Source organism: Chroicocephalus ridibundus, chromosome 2, assembly GCF_963924245.1.
Source record: "Chroicocephalus ridibundus chromosome 2, bChrRid1.1, whole genome shotgun sequence".
Taxonomy (NCBI): domain Eukaryota; kingdom Metazoa; phylum Chordata; class Aves; order Charadriiformes; family Laridae; genus Chroicocephalus; species Chroicocephalus ridibundus.
The window spans coordinates 60,865,598-60,890,792 of record NC_086285.1 but is presented as its reverse complement, the minus strand read 5'-3'; the positions used below and the strand labels follow the sequence as shown (position 1 = coordinate 60,890,792).

Genomic DNA, 25,195 nt, shown 5'->3' with positions numbered 1-25,195 from the left:
ATCTAAGCTTAATGCATTGATTTTTTTTTTTTTTAATTGAGATATATTCTCTTTTTGTTTGTTTGTTTTCTAGAAAGTATTGCATTTTTTGCAGATTTATGGAAAAATCTTGTTAATCCCTTCTGTTGCTAAAATTCTGCTTTTTGAGTTGGACACGAAAGTTGTCCTAAATTCTGCTGCCCCAGCAAAAATTTATTTTGAGGAAAATCATAGAAGGGTGTAGTGGGGTGTGGTTCAGTTTGTTTTTGTTGTTGTTTTTTGTTTGTTTTTTAACTAAACCCCAAGCTTTGTAGATGTTTGAAGAAGTTCAGTGATGACTTCAGATAGTGTTTAAGATGTAATAATTTCTTCATTAGTAAGATTGCATATGTTCAGGCTGACCTATATGCTGTCTGGGTCTGGTAACAGCTTACAGTTAAAGAGCATGCCTGCCGCTCCAGAGCAAACTGATGTATAAAACCAGTGCCTGTTTGTGGTGTAATTGCCTGTGCTAGTTTTTCCCTAGTGTTGGTCTGAATTTCTAACAAATCCGTCCTCTTTATAGTTGTGCACAGGAAGTCACAGTTGTGGATGGGATCATCAAAATGATCTGTGTTTCAGAAAACAATCACAAAATTGAGCTTTTATTTATCGCTGGTCCGTTTAATCCAGTTTACCATGTATCCCTTTGAGATGAGTGGCTGCAGCTCAGTGAGCAGTATTGGGGTGAGAATAAAGAGTTGGGACGGGTAGGACGACTGTAAGATGCTATCGCTGCTGACAAAATTTCTTAGATGAATACCTTTACTATATAGTGTTGAATCTAAATTAATATGTTTATGGTATCTGAAGTGGCAGATCATGAAGCCAGCTCAGGTGCATGCTTTGAGCTTACCGGTGCATCCAGTCCAGAGAACTTAGTGGAAGTACGTCACTGTTCACAGCTCTGTGGGCATGCAAACGGTAAGGTAGAAGAGGCTGAGAAGCACCGTGATGTAGTTCGTTGAGCAGAGCCATGCAGTTAAATATATTCCTTTAGAGCTTAAGCTTCTGAGAAGCAAATGTGATAGCATTTGCATTTGGCTTTATGGGAGGTAGAAGTAGTACTTCCCTGCTACCTGCCCCCCCAGCTGAATTCTTTTATTCCTTCATTACTCTAGCCAACAAAAACCATGATGAATTATTTTATTGTTCAGTTTGTATCAGGTTGCGTATGCAGTTTCTCTGTTGGGTTTTATATTCTCCCCCTGTCCTGTGTTGAAACTGTTGGTTCAGAGTGCTCTGAAGTGCAGTATTGTATCAGTGTATGCATATATTTAAAGTATATTAATAACTTTTTGGGTATAGATTAATTAATGAAAAAGAATTGAGAAGTTCTACTGTACACAGTATGTTTTAATTCATAACTATCTCCAAGCAGAAATCCTGAGTAGAGGGAAGATAACATAATATTGTTACAGTTTAAAATATTGTCTAACATTAAGCACAATTACAAACTAATAGCATTCTTTTAAAGGAATGCTATTCTTTTAACCCCCTCATTTGTTCTCCCATGCTTTCCAGTTTGATAACTTTCATTTATTTATTTTTTTTCCTGAAATTTTGCACGGTAGCCAGAGGAGCTTAAATATGAGCTTAAATATAGTCTTTGACAGAAGTATGACTGCTTGACTAGACTGCCTGATTTAGAGAATTATCTGTGTGCTTGCCTGTCACTGGTGGATATTGCCAGAAAGATGGAAGAAAAATAGGGTATTGTCTTTAAATAAAGCTATTTCTATGCTCTGTAGGCAAAACAGGACCAATTTGAGCTGAAATTTTTCTACACTTTTTTTTCTTGTTGTGAGTTCTAGATGTATTATACATGCTTTGGCTGATGAAAGTAAGTATTGGCTAATATAAGCTTATAGGCATCAAGTTTCTTTAAAACTTGTAAAGATTGTGAATCTTGTACGTAACTTCATAATGAAATGCTCAGCAAAGTTTTTTAAAACACAAACGTATATGCTCTAGGACACTGCCATTTTTTGTTGTTTTTCATTTCCCATTATGCAGGCATGAGTAGAAACTGAAAAAAATAGATATGTGTTTCTTTTTATTTTCTTGTAAGGTTTCTTAAAATATCAGTATTTAGGTGGGTTCAGTGCATCTCATTCCAAATACCACGGTTCAAAGTCCTTATTGGTCAAAGAGGCGTTGATTTTGTTATTTTTCTTGTATTTTATGGTGGTCTGTTTAGAATTACATTGGTCCTCTCATTAGTATAATTATCTAATGTCCAGTTCTACCCATGCACTTACTATACTATGCATGGCTATACTCCGTATCTCAGGGAATTAGGTATCTGTAATATTACAAGTAATGGAAAAATCTGGATGGCATGAGAGCTGGCGAGCAGAGTGTAGCAGTGCCCAGCTGTACGTATGGAATAGGCAGTGTGGGGTCACTTCAGTTCTGGAGTGCTGTGCTCTGGGAGGGCTGGCTGGGTTAAGTACAGCTTTGGACCTAAGGTATTAAGCCTTTGCATTTAAGTGTGGCACATGCATCTCTTTGCTTGCCGTGATGTCGGGGTAATTGTCCAGTCTGGAATGAGACAGTCCATCTGCCTGTGGCTGTATCAGGTTGACACTAGAATTGCTTGGGATGTCTTGCCACACTTCCCAGTGTTCCCTCTTCTGCAAAGAGGGTGCAGGGAGTTAGGGCAAGATTTCCCTCCTCAGTGTGATGCCAGGTAAGGTATGGCAAGGTTAGCTCTGGTTCTGCATGGAAAAGTCGTTTTGCGCTTTCAAGATGAGCTGTCGCTAGAAACAGTATAACTGCTTTAGAGTTATGCTTGCTTTATTGTATCCATTTTGGAGATGAGATAATCTGCCCTTAACTAACCGAGTTGACTGCTACATAGTCTCTTTCTTTTGGACAAAATTTGTCAGGACTGGGATCTTTAGCAGTTAGATGGTTTCTGTAGGCCCTTTGTATGAACAGGATGAAAAAATGGGAAAGAAAAAGATTTTAAAACAATAGAAACAGCTAGCAGGATTCAGAAGGGGAAATGGGGACAGAGACAAGGGACGTGGCCTGGAGGCTCTCAGAACCACACCATTACACTAAGACAATCCAGTATCATGTTTTTATTTATTAAAGGGAAACTGTTTAACATTATGCTATCTTCTTAAGACAGGCTTAACTATTCTTAGACAGATGGAGTTTAGCTTGTCCCACTTGTGCTACTGTAGGGAATATTCTGAAACTTTATATGAAAAACTGACTAGTTCCGACAAATGGATCTTAAAATTCACTAGTTTTTCTGCTCTGCAATCCTAGCTACATATCCCATACAACAAAAGTCAATGAAAATGTATAAGCTTTTTTCTTGTTTAGCAAAGTGAAAACTGTGTAGTTTGTCACAGCTCAGAGTACTTACGAATGTGAACAGCAGAAACAGTGAAAGAAAGTGATTTGGTAAACATTTTTCTTACATGTAGGTAGTAGTGGAAGTGGACCAATAGCAGACTTGAAACAGCATCTACAGTCCTGAATTTGCTGCAGAGACCGACTCTATGTTGGTACTTCCCTGAAGTCTTTTAATTCTCCAAATTACTTTTCCTTTCGGGGATGGAGGTAGTGTCCAGCAGCTTTCTGTAAGAGTTCAGCTTTCTGTCTCATTTTTTACTCCCCCAGCCCTGACCCAACATGAGCTGTCCTTGTCTGTGAAACTTGTTGTCCAGTTTCTCAAGTTTAGTTTCTTAAATGTATAGTTTTGGGAGCAACCTTTGAATTGACACTACAAGTTGTCAGTGGCATTTGGCTATAGTCCTAATGTGAAGACAATGGATCGATTACACTGAGAATTAACTCTGTCTGCTATGAATACACTCTTCTGTCCCTACCCCCCACCTTGATTTGGTCATCCTCCCACCCTCTTCCCCCCCCCCCCCCCCCCCCCCCCCAGCGCATTTTCTTCTGAGGTTAGGGACAGAAAAACAAATGCCTCTTACCACAGTACATGTGTTAACACTGTAATTCTACTTTGGTGATGTTCAACTGCCCAGAAACATACAAATATGGTTTACTTGGTTTGAAAAACCACTGCTCAAAATCAGAATTAATTTATTAATTTTCGGGGATTTTAAGTAATATTTTACAAACATGCATCCAGGAGACTTTGCTTTTTTCTTAGCTGTATTTTTTCTGTAACCTGTATGTGCATATGCTGTCTTTCCACTCAATGATTTTTCTCTTAATACGGACTTGCCATTTAAGAGGCTGTTTCTAATTTGTTTATACATATTTTACTTAATACACTGTGTATCTCACTGACTGTTGCACACTAACATTATTACTTTGTCTAAAAGAGCTTTTCCTTGATATCACTTGACATAAGTAACAGTGCATTTTTTCATTTTCTATGGTGTGTTATTTGGTGCCTCAAACATTAAATTGTTGTCGATGTTGTGCCCCAGATAGTAGCTTGGAACTAGTGTGAGAGTGTTCTTGTAAGTCCCATTTGCTTTCAGATGAATGACTTTGAGTGTGCATAAGTTATGCTGTTTTAAAAGGAAGTATTTATCTTCCTATCATATCTAATTTTTCTTACCATTTTAATACAACAGGTAACAATGACATTCATTACTGGAAAAATTGAATTGATTGGGTTTGTTTAGTCGATGGGGATATATTTCTCTCAGGTCTTAAATCCTTGTTTGTGGGGTCTTCTGGGGGCTATATTTCAGTCATATGAAAGAAAGATGGGAATTATGTTGGGTTTTGTTCGTTTGTTTTTGTTGTTGTTTTCAATCTAATTACATATGATTTCCATATAGATCTGCTTTTGATGAGCAGGGCTTATGTAGCAATTTAATTTTAGTTAAGAAAGCTTTTCTTAAGACTGAGTCATTTGTTATTCTCCAGGAAACTAGAATAAGGAGGGCTGTGGTTGAATGCAGTATTAGAGTAAGTAAACATAATCTGTGTTTTGTTTTTATGGGATATGCTACTTCAGTATTGTCAGATGAGCTTTCATTTATCTTTTGAATTCATTGGTACTTTTTCCATGTCTTTTGGCTGTGCCATAACTGAAGTGATTTTAATGTTCTGTAATTACTTACAAATTGAGATTCTGTCTTTCTGTTATTTAATGATACTTATTCTGTGTCTACTTTATTTCCAGTTAGTGGGATGTTTTTCCATATTTTTGCTTTGCTTAGTTTAGCATATAATGATGTACTTCATAGTGCTTTTATGCTGTTCTGAAATCAATATCGTAGTGCACTTTGAATCACTGACTGTCTTTACTGTGCTCTAACATGAATGGTCTAGGACTTTTTTTTTTTAATTATTATTTTACTTTTTACGTCTTTTTCTTGTAACCACTGGTGTTGTGGCAAATGAGATACAGGTGGAATCTAGTTGCTGTCTTGAGGTATGGAAGCAGAGCAACTGTATTTGACACTTTGCTCTAACTCTAACTCCCTATGCTGGTTCTCCTCCTCCCCCTCTGTCTAGTCAGTTGCTTTGGGCATTCTTTGAAACTTATGTATATGCTTTGCTTTTTTTTCTTCAAAGGATACTTCCCATGATTTGGGTCATCAATTCTACCATTGGTTTGTTGATTTATTTTCATTCTAAATCTAAAAACTCATCAATTTTTCTTACAAAATATGATTTAATATCTTGCATAAAAATGGGTGTCAGGCTCTCATAGACTATTCCGTTTTGTTCAATGTAAATGTGTTCAGTGTAAATAAAGGCATAGTATTGAGAATAAACAGGTTCTGTATTAATTCCCCCACAATCATCATGAAGCCTGGTAGAAATTAAATCTGACCTGTACAAAACTGCTGAAAATATATCTCTACCTCCAGCAGCAAAGACCTTTCAATAGCCTGGATAAAGCTGTACTCATGACTGTCAGGGGAGTTGTGGTGTGGGACAGGGGAGGTAGCGCTGGGCATTCGACTCCAGCCTGAAGAAGACACCTCTGTTCATGTTTACCTACCTTGGTAATTAGAAGGGCTGGAATTGTTTCTGCTCAAATTGATTATGCTTGTTTGAGAATGTATCAGCCTTGGGCAACTGGACATTTCAGCTTTCCAGTTCACGATGGCTATTGTGAATCCTATTTTGAGCTATTCAGTGAAATACTGTAGGTTGTTACAGTGCAACTGTTGAGAGGAAGCCAGTCTTCGATGTAGTGGTTTTGTTTCAGGATGCTGTCAAAATAATTGTTGCCAGCAAAGTCGCAGCATACGGTCTTCGATTTTGAAAAATGCTGAGCAGATTGGCATATTCTAGCAATGCATTTGGATTATAATGTAAAAATACAACTTCATTGCCAACGGTCCCGTAACATAAAAATCAAGCACTTGGTACTAGGAGGGTTATCAATAAAAGTGGAATCAGTTTCGTGTTTGCAGTCAGCTGGACACTGGGTTTCTGTAGAATGCTTGCGAAGAGAGCAAGGTCTCTTATTCTGGATGTTTCATAACTCTCTCTGTCTGAATTTCTCGAACTTTTTGACATCGGAGTGGTTGGGTAGGAGGACTGTACTTGGGGTAGCTCTCTGCACTTGAAATCAACTCTAGAAGCATATTCTAGGAGTTGGTATCTTACAAGAGGACATCTGTGAGGAGGAAAAAGTTTGTGTGCCATGAACATAGCTGTCCAGAACTTAATTTACAAGACTGCTTGCAAGGATTCCAGTTTGTATCTTTGCAGTAGGAATCTTGATTTGTTCCACTTCACCCCTTTAAATCCATCGGGTACCTTTTTGTATAGAGGCATTAGAAGTGCTTAAAGCAAATGTGAATGGTCCCACTGATTTGTAATTAAAATTATTGTTTTCCTATGTCTGTCACTTAAGTATGTTGATTTTCTTCGTTTTTTTTCTGGTTGGATTGGGATGGTATTGCAAGTGTCTGATTGAAAGGAATTAAAGGAATTAGATATGAAAGGTATTAAAGGAATGTCTCTATCCTACCTAACTTCACTCTAAGTTCTTCTGTAAGCAGCGGCATCTGTCAGATTTGGTAATATTAATATGACACTGTGTCTTGTAGGATAATCATGGGTCAAACCGGAAAAAAATCTGAGAAGGGACCAATTTGTTGGCGAAAACGTGTGAAATCAGAATATATGAGACTGAGGCAGCTCAAGAGGTTCCGACGCGCAGATGAAGTAAAGGTATGTCATCTTTTGGTTCTCTTGCTTAAAAAATTATACAAAAATCCATTTTATTCTGAAGTATGAGTTGTCCTGCAGTTAACACCTGCAATAACAGTTTCATTAAACGCTTTGTTAACATACTGAAAACTTGTCTTAACTCTGTGATCTTATAAGCAGGTATGATACATTTATATGTGATTGAATCAGGCATGAATCGGAAGACACTGTGGAGAGCAAGTATGGTGACTTCCTTAGCCATATGCTCTTTCTGATTCCATTTAGAATTTAATTCTATGCTAAACCTCTGAGTCTCTAAACATGAGAACATGTTTGAGTCATAGAAAGGAATAACGAACTATATTGAACCTCACTGACATTTAGGCAAAATTTGGACAGTTGAGTTTTCAGCACTTTTCTTTTTTTACACTGTCTGGTTTTGTTTGGTTTTTTTGGTAAGTGTTATAATGCCTTAAGATGCTAGCAGGTGAATTTAGTGTCTTTGATTTATTTGTAATGTTTACAATTGTGATTAATTTTTAGAGTATGTTTAATTCTAATCGTCAGAAGATACTGGAAAGAACTGAAATTTTAAATCAAGAATGGAAACAACGTAGGATACAGCCTGTTCACATCATGACTTCTGTGAGCTCATTGCGCGGGACCAGGGAGGTTGGTTAACATGTGTTGTGGTAATTCCACTTACAAGGTTGTTAGCACATTTTTGTTTTATTACTGGGAAGTTGGCTGTTCTTTATTTTTTTTTCCAGCATGACATGACTTGGCAGCTAAATATTTTTCGTATGAATCTCTTAAATAATTTATTTATTATTTATTTACATATATGACTTCTGGAAAGCAATGAATAGGTAGCAGGTTACCTAGCTTTGTACAACACACAAAAATGAAACTTCTTTATTTCTGATAATATGTGAATCATACCTCAGCATCCTTTAATCAAACTGTTTTGTCTCGCTGATATTGGGAGTTTAATCTTGCTCCTATTGGAGTTGACCCCGGTGGCGCAAATGAGTAGTTACTTTGGTTCTTACTGAGTTAAAGCACGTGAAAGTTATGAACATACCCACTTGACAAAGTCTTCTTTATAGTGATCAGTCATTTAACCACAATGGTTCTAAAAAAAAGTGTTAGTTAAGTTGATGCACCCTTGTGTTGCACAAGTGGGCTAATTTGTGAAAAACAATTCCATGATGGTGATGCAATTTGAGCACCTAAACCATCTTTCTTGTTGGTAGCTTGAACAGTGGTTTAAGCCTACTCCGACTTTCTATATTCAGCCCAGGTTAATTTATCTTCTTTCTCAGTTGCTCTTTAGGCATTTCTCCAAACTAAGCCAGTTTGAAGATGTTTCACGTGTAATAATCTGAAAAGCCAACTCTTTTCAGTAGGATGAGAATGAAAAGACTTTACTGTTGAATAGGTTAAAAAAACCCAAACCAAAACACTCTTTCTTCAAGAAAATTTGTCAGAATTTCCTTTTCCTAAAATTTTAGTGGGCAACTGGGGGGGTGGTATGTCACAGAGGTGCAGCTGTGTGCGTGCATGTTCGAATGCAAACAGGCAAGGACCTTTGAGTGTTTTCCTTTCAACGTGATTGAATATGCAATTACTCACGTACAGCTCTGTACTTACTATATAGCACTGTAGGATCAGAATTTCTGATAATAATTGACACAGGTACATGTACAATTTTAACTTTTTTTTTTTAGTAAAAGATCATTCCTCACCACCTCACCATTCCTTTTTCTTTTTCCTTTTTTTCTTAAGCTTGATTCACTATTCTTTTATGTTAATTTCCCTGCCTGAATTGATTTCCTGCCTGAATTGATAGAGCACACTAATTACTGCATTCAAATCCAGTCTCTGTCTCATGAATCAGAACTCTAATGCTTGATTTAAGATTGCCATAATTTATAGTGAGAGAAGTGAGACAAAGAAATGGTGGGGTTTTTAAAAGATTACTTTAAAATCTTTTTTTTCTGAATGTCCTGAATTTCTTCAGAGTAACATGGGGCATTGGTTTAGTGACCTGATGGAAAGGTTTTGTGAGAGCCTTCATATGTTTAGTGAAGACTGCAGGGCATTGCTGGTAACATAGGTTTTCTCCAATGGCTAGTCTAGACAGCATCAACCAGAGACCATAACATGGCCTGTGCTAGCCTAATAAACATTAAGCTGAGTCCCATATCAAAACAATGGGGCACCATAACTGAGACTTAGTACCGAATGCTTTGAGTCATTTTGACATAGCTCATTTGTCAACCTGAGACTTCTAGTTCCAAAGATAAAGTAATTATTTTTTAATTTTGTATTTTTCTTTAAAAATACATGAAAAATATGCTAGATGGCTGCTAGCTAGAAATTTAAACATTAACCTGAAATGGGAATAAAGTTCTAGTATAGGACAGTGTCTTGAGTCTTGATATACACAGCAGAAATCTAATTTCATTTGCTGCAGATTAAAAAGAAAATAAATAAATCTGGCTTGTGTCATTCTACCGGGGTACTGTCTCTGTATACTGTTTGTTACATTACTTTGTGTATTTCTTTAGAAATGTGAAGCTCTGTTCATCTTTCCCTTCTGGAAAGGAGAAAGATCTTTTGTCTCCACTTCCTTTTTTCCTTTCAGGTAGCTATGATAGCTGTTCTAAACTTTGTTTTACCTACCTCCAAATCCTCTTTGTTGTACTTTCCCTAGCTTTGTATGTTCCTGTCTGCTTTTGTTTGTAACTTTTTTCAGAGTTCTTCATACTGCTGTCCAAGTATTTGAGAAAAGTTGATCTGTGTCTGTTAACTGTTGAATAGATGCAAGAATAACCTTGAAGTTGTCTGTATTTCTATGGCATATTTATCTTTTGGAGGCTACATAAACCTCTGAATCTCAAAAAAAAAAGAAAAAAAAGTGCTGTAGCAGAAAAATTCATTGACATGTCCAGAGGTGCATATTAAGAATTAATTTTTATTTTTCCATTGTAAGCAGTGAGCATAATCAAAGGCTTGAGGATAGGATTAAGATAAACAGACAATAGTGGGGAAGCGGGGCAGGAATTAACAAGACATATGGAGGATTTATTTCCATAAGATGTCTTGCTGGCATTAAAGTAAAAATTTATTTTTTTTAACTAAATAATACATGATTTCTGCAGTGTATTGATCTGAAGCCAGGGGAATTCAGTTGCCTCTCTGATGGCTTGAGTAAATACTCTAACGTCAGCGCAGCAGCAACAGCTACTAAATCTGTTTTGAGATACCAAACATAATTTGTATTGTAGGCTGAATAGTCTGAGTAAAATACTATCACAGCCACTTAATATTAAGTGGAAAAAAACCATCATGATCTATTAGCAAAGGTATTGACATAGAAATAATTCTTGCGTCTTTTTTTTTTCCCTGCTAAACCTATTCTTCCTATTATGCCCTAAAAATCTGATGCATTTTTCAAAGGCTGATACGGCTAATTTTGACAAACACTTTGGATTTTGTACATTGTAGAGTGTTCTTCTGTGACTATTTTTTTTCTTTTTGTTTCTGATGTTGCTACGTAAGTATAACTTCAACCTCTTATTTCAGTGCTCTGTCACCAGTGACATAGATTTTCCAAAGCAAGTCATCCCACTGAAGACTCTCAATGCTGTTGCTTCTGTGCCTATAATGTATTCTTGGTCTCCCCTTCAACAAAATTTTATGGTGAGTTTAAAAAAAGTGCTGGGAGGACAAGTGTATGGAGAAAAGGGAGGGGTTAATTTTAGAAATAAACCAGCGAAAATCTGTTGCCAGTTACCCTCCCTATCTTTTTGGTATTGGTAATGAGGCAGTAATAATCAGAAACAGGATCCCTCAAATAAATTTTTTTTAAATAAGTAACTTTTGTTGCAAACTAAACTTCTGTCCTCAGTGAACCTAAGTATCTCTAAAACCTTGCTGTAAAGAGACCCTAAGTTTATTTAATTCAGGTGATCAATTGTCTTGTATGGCATTTAACAAATAGAGATTTATTTGAAAGCATATAACTAGTGTAATGAGAAAAGAGGGATATGAATGTAAGGCAATCGACAAATGTACCTGTGGCAGAATAGTAATTCTTAAGGAATAAAGAAAACTTAATCCTTAAATTGTCTTCCCACATAATGGTCATTCTTATATAGCAACTGAGGATAGCCTTTTCTTCTGATTAGCTTCACTGTATGCAGAAGCCATAATGTTAGATTTCTGATGTAGGTATTTAACTTATTTGAAAAGCTTAGCTTATTACAAATCTTTGTCACATCATTTTGTATATGATCACCTTTGCTGATTGGTTATTATGATAGTAATCGTAGCAAAGTGATTTAAGTAACCAGTTTTATCAGTGTATGTACAGCGTTCTTCCACACATTTTTCTACTTGCTTTCAATTTATCAGTGTTTGGATATTTGCACTGGTGCAGAATCATGATCAGCAGGAAAGTTTACATTTATTTTCTTAACAATAGAAGGTTTTTCTGTAGTATTGGAAGATACAAGCTGAGTATCAAGGTCCCTGAATACTACTGATAAAATATGGGAGTATTAATGCGTTTAGTCTATATGCAGATAAAAAAAAATACAGTGGAGTTCAGATTAAATTGTGAGGCATGTTTCTGTCCTTGCTGTTTAGGCAACTTGAATTTAGAGTGGTTTTGTATCATATTTTCTTATCTCTGGCAAAGCAAGGAAGGGGTGGTTTCCATTGCCTGTTACTGTGGAAGAGAAACAAGGAAGGGAGAATGAACTTATCAAATGCAAGCTTCCCAAAGCTAGGTAGCTTACTGCATTTCAATAGTAGAATCTTTGTGGAAACACTCTGCTAACCTTAATGTTAGGAGCTAGTGTCAGTATCTTGAACCAGTCATCACTAGTGCCAAAAACTGTTGAACACAGATGAGGGTTTTGTTTTATCTATCTTGTTAATGGTAAATGTGCTGAAGCAGGGAAGCCAATTAGTTAACTGACAGCTAGATGCTTGCAGATTGTGAAAATAGCAATGCAGAAATGGTCAATTGAAAATGCAATTTAAAATTGTTTGGTTATGACTGTTGTTACTAGGTAGAGGATGAAACTGTTTTACATAACATTCCATATATGGGAGATGAAGTGCTTGACCAGGATGGTACCTTTATTGAAGAACTGATCAAGAACTATGATGGGAAAGTGCATGGAGACAGAGGTGAGCCCAAACACTCAGGTATACTAATCACTTCTTCCTACATAAATAATTGTTGTCAGTGTTGCTTGTTAAGGCCTGATGCTTGATTGTTACAGTAGTATCTCTAGAATCCCTACATTGTCTAAGCATTGGGTATAACAGACTTCCTTAATTAAATATATTGCTTTGCATTTTCGTAAGGCTGCAAAGGGTTATAGTAGTAGTATGGAGAGGTTAAACACATTAACTTTTTCCCTAGACCATGCAGCGATTCGTCATAATGCCTATGTGCAACTTGGACAACTTTAGGCTCAGAGGTTTGGAATGTCCCTATGTGTGTCCTGCCTAGCAGAAAGTTTTAGAAGTATGCAAAATTTTGATAATGACAGCACTCATGAACGTGATTTGATAGAATAATCTCTTGTGGATTTTGTTTTTTGTCTGTTTTTTTTTTTTTTTTTCTTTAAGGAAATTATTAGCTACATAAAAACCTCGTATCTATAAGTCAGCTTACGGAGCAAAGCTGTATACTTCTGTTGGTAAACTATATATATGTATTCTTAGGTGCAGTTTACCTGTTATTCTGTGTGGGAGCTGGACTATATGCGATGTCATCTGTCTCTTAGTTTGCTAAAGTCTCAGTGAAGTGCAACCTTTCACTTGCTCTATTTGCTCACTCAGAACTGGCTTATACAAGCTTGAACTTTACAGTTGTAAACGTTTCTCTGACTACTCTGCTTCCTCCTTCACAGAAACGTTACCAACACCCCCTCAAACCCCCAAATGGGGAATAATTTCTTAAAATTGATTGTATTCCTGTTAATGCTGCTGTGACTGAGAAAGAGAACTACATTTTTGAGTGTGTTGTGTGCCACTCATGAATGTTAAGCCTGAGATTCAATAATAAATGCTACTCAGTCCTAAACCAGTCTTGTTAATGTCCTCAGGATAGCTGGTGCCTTTATATTTCATGAGGAATATGAAATATATCATGGGGGTTTGCCTTTGGATATTTTTACAGATGTACTGATTGCTGACATCCTTCTCAGAGAACTGGTTATGTCTAAATGGTGACATTGCTAGTAAATGTCTTCTATTATTGATTTAATCTATTATTAAATGAGTCTAGCTTTAAAATTAATCTTGTTTCACTGTCTTGAGTCCCAGGTTTATGATGGCACTTACTGTTATTATGGGTCCTTCAAAACTACATATTGAAAGTAGAAAGATGGTTTTTTAGTCTCCCAATAACTAATATTCTCGTGTGACTGTAAGTAAGTGTAAATGCTGTGGGAATCTGTAATCCAGAGGCACTCCCATGTAGGAGTCAGAATTGTAACACTAGCTCTGTAATTGAACTTTTGGGAGAGAAATTCATATACACACAGGTTATTATATTAAGAGTTCTGTTTAACACATCCAAATGAAGTACCTGCCTGCCTTTATTGTCTACATAGGAATAAAACTTAGTTTCCTTCAAGTTATAGTTTGACATCCAACCTCAGTCCAGGTTCAGAAGGATGGTGATAAGCGCTGTGGTTCCTACACAGTTCACGGTTATTTTTTGAAAAATAACAGTAGTCTCTGTCAACACTCACTATGATTTTCCTCTCTGCAGAAATGCATTATTGTCTATCTGTGCTGCCCTCTGAATTTCACAGCAGAATATAAGCTAATAAGCAGATATATGCAGCATTGTATCCTTCAGTTTTCTCTTGAAATTTTTGTATATAACTGTATTCTTTTTTTATCGCTTTGTCAGTGGGGTCTATAGTGGGGAAGTAGATGCTATGGAACTACCAACCAAAAGTCTCTCTGGAGATTTCCTAGCTGTCCAAGGATAGCTTCATAAATTGTTAGCGTGCATTTCCAGGCTGGCTTAACCCTACCATGTTGGAATTGGCATTCTGGCATAAAATCTCTTCAATAGTCTAGCTAGTAAGTAGTTTTTTTATCTTCCAAGGAAGAGAGATTTATTTATGTCTACTGGTATGAAGCACAGGGAGTTGGTTAAAAAAAAAAAAAAAAAAAAAATTTCAACAAGTTTCCTTCTCCACTTTGCGGTTGTCAGTCTAAGAAATAAATACTGAGTATTTTTAACTCTTCTCAGTTCATACATTGAAACTAAGAGGGGAAAAATACAAAATTGTTTTTCATAAATTGCAGCATTTACTATAATTTAATTAAAGTGTAGGGAGGATTAAAAATACTACATATACACCTTGTGCTTTTCTGTTCACTCCCAATTTTGCTGAATTTCAGAATGTGGATTTATCAATGATGAAATATTTGTTGAGCTGGTCAATGCACTTGGTCAATATAGTGATGATGAAGATGATGATGATGGAGATGACAATCCTGATGAAAGAGATGACAAGCAAAAAGATCGGGAAGGTAACAGGATGGGTATGTTTGTCTGCAGACTTCAAAAATTAAGACCAAAAAACCCTTTAATCACTCGATAAATTTGTTCAAACCCTTCTACTTGATAGATTTCAGGTCTGAAGCAGCATCACTTTTTTCATCATTTCCTTTGCCATTTAGTTCAAGAGTTGCACAGAGAATACTACGAAAGGTGCTTTTGCCAATTTTTGTTTATCTGCATACTGACACAGTCAAATGCACCAAAAATCAGTCAGGTATCTGTCTAATAAATGCTTTGGTGCCTCTCAGAAAATGAAATATTCTAAAGTAGGCAGAGTTCTGAATTGCCATCTCCATCTGCTGGTGAAATAATGGTTTCTCCAAATTTTACTAGTAGAGTTCTCTTGGCAGGAGAGATCACTTAATGCAGTTTAAGTTTTCTTTAATTTAGAAATAAAAACCTTTGCTGCTTTTTTTTTTTATTGGGACTTTTGGTGAAGTACCACTTTCTCTGAACACCTTCTTGAAAGCAACAAAGGAGCAGAAATATATATTTTGTTTGTTTGTTTTCCAAATCTTTTGCTTCCTTGACAGAGAAAGAAAGCCACCCACCTCGGAGATTTCCTTCTGACAAGATATTTGAAGCCATTTCCTCAATGTTTCCAGACAAGGGTACAGCAGAAGAATTGAAAGAGAAGTAAGAATTTCTTAGGATATATTGCTGCGTTGCTTTATGAAACAAAGATTCTTTGACTTTGTTAAATATTTGTTGATTAGGAATAGTCCCCCTTGCAGCTAGGTTCTGTGGCAGTTGTGTAACTTCTGCAGGTGATACTTGAAGGGAATTGGCTGTTCCCACTGAGTCAAACAATATAGAGGTGTTTATTAGCCTTCCTTTCAAACTATTGAAAAGTGAGTGTTTGCATGTGTTTAAAAATCTGTTATTTTTTTGAGGTGGTAAAATAAAAGTTTCCATTTAAAAAGAAAAAACAATCTCCTTTTTGGAGTTAGTAAGAAATATATATGAGGAGATGACAGTCCAGAAAATAAATGCATTCTTTCTTAGCCAATTTTATATTTATATTAATGAGTATGGAATTAATAGCTTATCATGTCACTGACTGATTGACCTTTCTTGCTGGCATATATTTCTTAATTTATTTTTTTTTTAATTTGTCACTGAAAATGCAGAGTTATACTGGAATCAAAAATTACTTTTTTTTTTAATTATACTGAATAAATAATTTCTATTTCTTTTAAGATACAAAGAACTCACTGAGCAGCAGCTTCCTGGAGCTCTTCCTCCTGAATGCACACCAAACATAGATGGACCAAATGCTAAATCTGTTCAGAGGGAGCAAAGCCTGCACTCTTTTCACACGCTCTTCTGTAGACGCTGTTTTAAATATGATTGCTTCTTACATCGTAAGTACAATTATAGTGCACTTCTATGTCTCTTATTTTTTGCAAGTCAGGAAACTTAAAGTACCATAAGATGCAATACAGAAGGAAGGAAAGAGAAGATAAAATAAAGCAGTAATATTGCTAGAGTTTGCAAAAACAACTTGTTCATGTTGACGTCATTTTGCAGTGAAAACTGTACCTCAAAAAACTGAATGCATCTGTTTGGGGTAGTTTGTTATCCTTTTTGCATTTAGGAGTTCATATAGAATTCCTGGCTTGGACCAACCTATAACGTTACTTCTCTTTATATAGTCTTCAAGAAGACTACATTGTTTTCTACTACTGTTTCTGGGCTACAATTTCTCAGTTTGTGCATAGAGAATGGAATATATTTCTCCATAAATACCTGGTTATTCATCAGACTTGCTTCATCTTCCAGCAGGGAGAATGAATATCCATGAACAGTTTTTATCTTTTATTCTGTCGGGTTACTTTCTAGACACTTTACTTGTACCTGATCATTTGAAGAATTGTTTCAGACAGTTGAGTTTTAGAAATTGTGATATCCTTTCCACTGAATTGCTTTCAGGTTGCCACATTCTTTTGGGGGAAGGATTTAATAACAGTGTCAGCAATGATGTTTCCATTTGCAAAGTGGAAAGAATAAGAGAGATTCTGAAGTGCTACTTGAGACAATTCTTTCTCAGAGAACTGAGTCAAATGTGGAGGGGAACCTAACAGTCAGATATGAAGTGGTTTCAACTTGTAGTTGAATGCTACGATGCCCTCTATTTCAAATTAATTTTCTCTTTTGACTTAACCGTTCATTTGCATGTTTCACTGTGAGTGTGCATGCATGTTCATTTGGAAATCTTTGTGCTTTTGTCAGCAGCTCCTCATCCAGCACACATGCAATCTGCCTGTATTTGTACTTCACACTGAAGGCTTTACACAGTGCTGCTGCTTTTTAGTATCCCTTAATTGCCTTTCAGTTTGAGGAGGAACTGGAGTTCAGATGGCGGGGGGTGGGGTTGGGAGAAAAAGCTTTTCCTTTTCCTAGTTTCTTAGTATTTGTGGCTTTTGGAGTTATGTCTGTTAGTTTCACTTTCTCCTTGCATTCTATTGGCAGGCCTTGCTTGAAAATGCAAAGAAAGAAGCTCTTACTTCTGAATAATGTTTAAGAACAGTCAGTAGGTTTCTGGAGGTATAGCTGCTGCCTTGTCCAGCAAGCTTCAATGCGGCATGTTCTGTGAAGCTGTAGGTTTTGTTTTAGAAGTTGCCTGGATGACTCATTCCAAGAAGTGCTGTGTGCAGCCTTAGTCTGTAGGACAGGGAAGTGAAGCTGTGTGCTACCTCTTGGCAAATCCTTTCGTCTGGCAGTGGTTTTACGAGTTCTTGACACTCTCAATAGTCTAGCAGGGAGATTGAGTGCCAGTCTAGTTTTACTTCTTCAGAAGAATTTTGGTTTTTTTGGTCAACAAGAAAGCATTGTCCAGACATAGTGAGAACAAACTTTTTCCAGTAGCATCCCAGAAGATTTTAGGTACTTCTGCAGCAGTGGTTTTAGGCTATTTTTCTCACTAATGTTATAAACTTGTAGGAGTTTTCCAGTGAAGATACGGGTTCCTCTAAAATACACATATATTTGATTACTTATGTAGTTTATATAGATTTGCCTTTCACAGTCATTTTTGCAAATTGTTAGAAGTAGAATTGAAAGGATCCATAGACCACATTTTGGTACCTACTAACTCTGGGAAGCCTGATATTACCAGTCCACAGTTTTGAGGCATCAACTCTGTGAGACTTCTTTTCTTTTAGTGCTGTGAAGAACAGGTTCATAGTGTTGTTCATTTTGACGTGTTCTTTAGTGCCAGATTCAGACAATGACAAAGTCATGTCACTGATCGGCTGAAGGACCTCAGTTCTCACAGTAGCAGCATCCTTTAAGCTGAAAGCGTTGTGCCCCCTTTTTCTGTGTTCCAAACCTTCAGATGGGAGACAAAGTGTTTATGCTAAAAGATTGCCTAAGTTCTTGTTGCTGGTGATTTTTGATAAGACCCTTAAACAAGTCAGTATTCTTTCCGAAGTGGAGTATGTCCGAGGCTTCGTTTTAAACCATACCTCAGACTTAAAAGGGCCCAAACTTTAAGTCATCTCTTCAGGTTTTCAGGGATGTAGTAGAAAGAAGGAAGAGTAACACTTCCACTGTGGAGGCATTCAAGACGTAGCTTTGTGTCAAGATGGAGTGTGAAATTACCGGTTATGATAATGCTCCTCATGACAGCTTATGCAGCACATGCATTGTCATATGCATGCGATAAACTTGTATTTGATACTTGATTGTTGCAAAGAGATCTCTTGAAGCTTGATTTACACATTCATTATGTAGCCTCCAGACTAGATGCTGAACGTAGTAAACTGGTGCTTCAGTCACCGTTTTCTGAAGACATACCCAAATCCTACTTCTACAGTGACTGGTCACCGCTTTGGATGCGTTGCTTCCTTCTGCTTTTGTCTGTAATAACAACAAAGAAAGAGGATTGTTTTCTGTCTGTGTGTTTGTCTGTCTGCGTGTCTGTCTAGAGCTAGGAATTTATTTGTTAAAAACTGAGAGTCTGAGTTGTATGATCTGTTTGCTTTCTGTGAAATTTTAAGACTGTTGGTCTAAATCCACCAGATTGATTGCTGGGAATAAGTAACTCATCAAAAAAAGACTACTGCGGTTATTGGAAGGCTGCACTAGCAGTGTATCTGCAACAATTTAACTTTTTAAAAAAGTTAATAACATTTCACCCTAATCAGTTGCCCCTGTGTTCTGCTTCTTGCAATTGCCAAGCACTACAGGATGATGTCCTGGCTTCCGCAGATGGTGTTTTTGATGAATTACTTTGGTAACATGGTGGGGTACAGTGATCAGTTTTGTACTTTGAAAGGTGCAAGTATCCGGAGAAGGCATAGAGAATTAAAAAAAATACAGGAATTCTATTAGGTCTGGTTTTGATTTTTATAATTCCCCCTCTTAGATTCCTTTTTTGTTAAGATTAGCCTTATTTTAAGGAGTTTCAAATCTTTGTTCTAGAACATCTGGGTTAAATACTGGAAAAGTTATCATTAGATTTTTAACATGTCAAGTCCCCTTGACAACCTGGCAATCCCTTTATGTGCAGGTGATGACATTACTGAAAAAACTTGTGTACCGACTTCATTTGCTGACAGCAAGGATTTATGCCTAAATGTCTGGACTAACAAAGAATTTAGAAGAAGGAAAAATATCAGGTAGGGAGAATTTCCCAAATAGCTTGACTGTGAAGCAAATGTACATTTCAGGCTAAACTGTTGCCTGTGTACTTTCACATTATGAAAAATATGAGAATCGAGCCCATTGGGGATGAGACAGGTAATACATATCAAAGAAAGAAAACATGCTCAGTGAAGCAGTTTTAGAATGACTTCCTTAAGGAAATTATTGAAAAAATACATAGTTTAGTTATTTAGGAAATTCTACAAAGTCTTCTTTGATTTTTTTTTTTTTTTTTTTTTTAGAAATTACTACTGATATTTGCAAGATTCATAATACAGCTATACAAACAGTTTTATTCTTGTACTCAGTCCTTTCTTTGTAACAAGCCTCCCCAAAAAACCACCTCGCAACAGCGGTGGTAGATTCTGACTATAGTATAGTTGTCAGTACTATACCATGTTGAGTGTTTTTGAAATAGTGGAATGCAAGATACAATTCTAATAGTAAATATCAGATATAGCATGTTCTGGAGGTCTTACTGGTTTAAAAAGTCAAACATTGGTTTGTTTCACTGAATTACAAACTAAACATTTCTTCATTGTTTAAAGGAAAACAATTTGTTAAAAAATAAATGCTCATTTTAGGAACTCACAGAAATGAACTTATAAGAGAAACACTTGCATCTGCAAGTGACATATGAAAAGAATAGTTTTGATTTCTGTGCATGACAGCAGTCTATGGATCATGGCTTGCAAATGTTTTACTGTCCTTTTGCATTGTTGCAAAATTATTTTCCTTGTGGTATAAAGAGAGGGCAAAACAGTTATGTGGAAAAAACAAACAAACAAACAACCCAAACCCAAAAACCCTAAACCCTGAATTAATGAAATTGTATACTGTGCAAATTTAAAGATTCGGTGTTGAAAAATGTGGGTACCTCCCCCCCTGACTTTTGGGTGGTGAGCTCCCATCATCTCATCGTTTCTTAAAAGCTGGAAAAAAGTGGAATAACTTGGCGTTACTGGCATTAAATTGTGAGTTTCTTTGTTATTTAAGGTATTTTACCTACAGAATGTATGAACACTTCAAGGACATGTGAAACATGAGAACTGAAATACTGCATAAAAGCTTTTAACTGGAATGTGAGGGAAGGAGGAGTGCCAATAGCAACCACATGCATAAATTACATTCCTATGCTTGCTTGTAAATAATTTTTACATATCTATATGTCTATGTGTGGAAAATTGAAGCTTTTTTGTCTTTCCAGATTTAGAAAATGTAATATATTTCTCTGTAGGAAGTGATGCAATATTTAATTAGTTATACTTTTATATTGTATATACCTTTTTAAGAAAGCCTTGGAAGAATACACTGCTTACCTGAGGTTCCCATGTGCTGCTGTCATTAATGTAGGCATAACATTATAGAATTTATGATTTGCTTTGCAGCATCTTCCCTTATGGGAGGGGAGCATGAAGTGATGGTTCCAAGGAGGAGTGGTTTCATCAGAGAAGCTCTTTTAAGAAGAGCTCACTGCCACTGGTCACCCTCCCCACTGGTGCCAGAACAAGTGCTTGTGGAGCTATGCTGCAAATCAGATCACTGAAATGAGATTTGCTTTTAAAAACTTTGTCTATGAAAACATGTGTGAGCTCTGCCCACATTCTTTAAAAGGGAAGGAAATGCGTTTATAGTCAGTATTGAAAGTGTAGTGGACTATTATACAGAGAAGCCTTGTGCACAATCTAGGAAAAGTAGTAGGAAAGCCTGTGGTGGTGGCTTATTGAAGGAGAAGGTTGTGTGTGGTGTTGGTATGGAACAGCCCTTATGGATTAATATGGGTAATAGGGGAGGGATTTCTTCCTTCAGTTTGAACGTTAGCACTTTTTATTCACTGAGCATTGAAAAACTTAACTGTAACTAACTGCAGCTGTGGTAAAACTGCAGCATAAGTGCTTTTTTACAGTGCTTGGAAATCATGCATTTTCAGACAGGCCTTTTGGAGGCCTTCAGGAGCATTAGGAAACAGACAGCTATCACGGAGTAGTGTCTCTCTCTCTCTCTTTTTTTTTTTTTTTTTTTTTTTTTAAAAAAAAAAAAACAAACCAAACACATCCTCCATTTTTGTTCCTTGCAGTTGTGTATGCCACTGTTGGCACATTTTGGGGGAAAAAATATTTATTGATATCTATCTATATATATGAAAAAAAAAAAAATTGTTCCTTGAGCATGGAGGGTTTTTTTAAAAAAAGAGAATTGCAGAAAACTAAGGGTGATATTTCAGAAAGTTCTGAATGTAATTTGGGAGCATGAGTATATGAGTTCTGGTGAGAGTCTAGCTGCAGGTCTTCCAGGCTTCAGTTACGTAAGAGATAAGGAAGAGTTCCCAAGACTTACAGTAAAATGAGGAAAGTCAGTCTCTCTGAAAACATCCTGGCGGGAGGCAGGGATTGCACGGGGAGGGGAGAAAGCTGGTAGAGATGAGCTCTGGCAAAGGGAATGGGTAGGAAACTCTACCATGCTTTTATAAAGGTGCTCATGTTGCATCTGTAACGTACCCGGTTCTGCTCCATTCTGAGACACCATTCTGCAACTTACACAGAGCTATACAGAGTCCATCAGATACATGATCAGACACTTCTCTGCAACTTGCAGACTTAACTGTGGTTGTTTTGATCCATAGTGACTGTGTGATGCTAACTTATTTTTACCCTGCAGCTGGGATATAGGAACTCTTATCAGCTGTCAGTTTAGTTGGAATTCTGATAAACTAATAGAGTAAAAATGCTTATGTGTCCTTCTCGCTAACAAAAAAGAAAAAGTGGGTCCACTACCTTTCCAAACTGTGTGGGGTTGGATTTTTTGACAAGACAGAAATTGAACACCTGAATCTTCTGGATTGAGAGATGATCATGCGTTAATAGGAGAAGCCCTGAACAATTCTGTTTAACATCGTAACCGAAGTAACGTCTGTTACGTTTGTTGGGAAGGGAGATATAGCAAGTCTTCCTTGACACATGAAACAAATGTGATGATTCTCTTCACTGACGTAAACAGGCATATGAGAAACTTATCCATGTGCTGTCTCTGTATTTAAGTGGTAAGTCAAATGTCACTAGATGGATTTTTTTTGTGTGTGTGTGTGGTTTTTTTTCCATTTATTCTGGTTTCCTTTTCTATTCTGATTTTAGTAAAGTCTTGGTAAACCTTGTGTTTCAAATACTGTTTGAGGTTAGATATTTAATGTATTTTTTTTATATTAAAACTTACAAATGTGGTATTTTGCTTCAACAGCATTCCATGCAACTCCTAATACTTATAAAAGAAAGAATACAGAAACAGCATTAGATAATAAGCCTTGTGGACCTCACTGTTATCAACATCTGGTAAGATAATTTTGTATGTTAGAATTCACTAAGTGCTAGTGCTAGCTGCAGCATAGCAAGCTAGACTTAATGTAAGGATGTGCTGTATCAATGATAGTGCATATACTTGTGGGCCATCTGCAGTCAAGTCAGTTTATGTGAAAGAGAAGAGTTAACTTCCAATTGTCAATTGAAAGGCTAAGTAGCAATAATTTTTAGCTCTATTAGATGTAGCCTGAGATACTTGTAGGGAAGAAAGATTATTACCTTCTAATAATGTGTTGCTGCTAGTGTGTCCAATCTAGTCGAAGAACTGGGTCTTACAGACTTAGCTCTCTTGGAAGTTATATCACAACTAAAAACTATAGAGGTTTTTTTAGTTTGCTGAAGGCAGATTCTATCCTGTGTTTGTGCGCTTAAGAAACAACAGGATGGAAATTAATAAAGTGAAATCCTTAGTAATATAACTTGAAATCTCTCTCATACTTCCCCTGAATTTTTTAGTATGAGAAACCACGTAATTTTCCAATCTAAAAGCTTGCTGCGTATTATCGTGCCACTTTCCACTAGAAAACAAATTACAGTGACAGCATTTTAAAAAACGCAGAATGCATATTGTTTAAGTGCCACGTGCAAGAAGAGTTCTTGTATTTTGAAGGGTATTCTTCATGGGAGATTCTCATTTTTTGTGTCATCTAGGAAAATGGAAATTTACTGCTGAATTATTTTTCACTTGGCAGCCAAAATGAAAGTGGAACTGAAATACTGACATAAGTACTTTGTAAATGTAGATTTTTTTCCCTGATAGCATCAAAAGTATTCATGTTCGCGGTTAGAGTACATTTAACTGGATTTGTGTGTACGTGATTAATTTGTAGAATATTGTGAAGTTATACGGTATGCAAGTAGAACATGTTCTCCCCCAGTCTCTGACCATAGGTAAAAACATTTTTTAATTCTTTTACTGAAATTTTAATATTTCTGTGTTTAGGAAGGTGCAAAGGAGTTTGCAGCTGCCTTGACTGCTGAGCGTATAAAGACACCACCAAAGCGCCCAGGTGGCCGCCGAAGGGGAAGACTTCCAAACAACACCAGCAGACCCAGCACGCCAACAATAAATGTATTGGAATCAAAGGACACGGATAGTGATAGAGAAGCTGGAACTGAAACTGGAGGAGAAAACAATGATAAAGAAGAAGAAGAAAAGAAAGATGAAACATCCAGTTCCTCTGGTAAGGCTAGTCAATGCTTCTTTATTCAATTAGCTGCAGTGCTTGAGAGGATAAAAAAAACCCAACAAGTTGAGCCACACGGTCCAAGAAACCACGTATCTTGAGCGTATGGAACTGAGTGAAAAGACAGAGTAATAATATGAGTGTTATCAAATAGAACCCTCTAAGAAAATTTTCAGATTGTCTCAATTTATGTGTAGCGGTGAGATTGTGTAATTTCAATAGCTACTGTTACCTAATTTTTAGCTTCTTTAAGAGGTATGTGAAAAGTGCACTTTTGTTGTGGCACTTAGATTAGGAAACAACGACAAAAACCTGGGGTATTTTTAGCTACAGGTAATAATTTGATGTTTTTAAGGGCTGTGTAAAATTTTGGAAACATAGCCTTACATTGACCTGTACTTTCAATTATTTATTACAGAAGCAAATTCTAGGTGTCAAACACCGATAAAGATGAAGCCAAATATTGAGCCTCCGGAGAATGTAGAATGGAGTGGTGCAGAAGCCTCAATGTTTAGAGTTCTTATTGGCACCTACTATGACAACTTTTGTGCAATTGCCAGACTGATTGGGACCAAAACGTGCAGGCAGGTAAGAAGGGAAACTACTTACTAAGGATGGTAGCGTTTTACTTTTAAAACTGAAGTATAGAAGTACTAGTATTGATTACTAAAAGAGAAAATTAATTAATTTTCTTGGTTTTCCCAAGAACGTTATGATCCAGAATTCATGCCACAAATATATAAAGTTAGTTTTAAAAAAATGTTTTTTAAATTAAATTTACAGGAGGTTTAAATTAGACTATCTGTTCTTAAATGACAAAAATAATCAACTTTAAATGTATTGAAAAGAGGCTATGACTGGATATAATCTGTAAGTTGGAGGAAATCATACTAACTTAGAAAATGAGCAACTTTCTACTAGTGAGAGATTTATCGTGGATGTATTATGGTATCTCTTGTTAGGTGTATGAGTTTAGAGTAAAGGAATCTAGTATTATTGCTCCAGTCCCTGCTGAAGATGTTGATACTCCTCCCAGAAAGAAGAAAAGGAAACACAGGTAAATCTGTTACTAAATAACCTTAGCATAATGATAAATTTGAGGTACGGGGGATCCGAACAGAAAGTATCTTGGAAGAAAAGTCATGCAACTCTTCTCCTTTTGCTTCCAAAACCAAAGTTTGCAGCAATAAAACAAAATGGTGTTTTGATTTCAGACAAAAGTCTTACTGCATTGGCAAGTATAACCTTCCACTTCTCTTCCC

General features: G+C 36.5%; 1 protein-coding gene across 6 annotated transcripts in view; it reads left to right on the top strand.

Moving 5' to 3' along the window:
- Window positions 1-25,195, top strand: part of EZH2 (enhancer of zeste 2 polycomb repressive complex 2 subunit) — a 50,810-nt gene that overhangs the window by 14,161 nt on the left and 11,454 nt on the right. For 2 of the 6 annotated variants that reach the window (XM_063325646.1, XM_063325647.1), the window contains exons 2-12: window positions 7,035-7,158; window positions 7,681-7,809; window positions 10,729-10,845; window positions 12,222-12,342; window positions 14,584-14,727; window positions 15,280-15,382; window positions 15,947-16,110; window positions 22,628-22,719; window positions 23,690-23,930; window positions 24,352-24,521; window positions 24,896-24,990. In XM_063325646.1, coding sequence (XP_063181716.1) covers window positions 7,042-7,158; window positions 7,681-7,809; window positions 10,729-10,845; window positions 12,222-12,342; window positions 14,584-14,727; window positions 15,280-15,382; window positions 15,947-16,110; window positions 22,628-22,719; window positions 23,690-23,930; window positions 24,352-24,521; window positions 24,896-24,990 — 1,493 coding nt within the window. In that variant the 5' untranslated portion in view covers window positions 7,035-7,041. Of the gene's footprint in view, window positions 1-6,913; window positions 7,159-7,678; window positions 7,810-9,710; window positions 9,788-10,728; window positions 10,846-12,221; window positions 12,343-14,583; window positions 14,728-15,279; window positions 15,383-15,946; window positions 16,111-22,627; window positions 22,720-23,689; window positions 23,931-24,351; window positions 24,522-24,895; window positions 24,991-25,195 lie in introns of those variants that run through there. The other 4 variants (XM_063325648.1, XM_063325649.1, XM_063325650.1 and 1 more) reach the window with 4 other exon arrangements.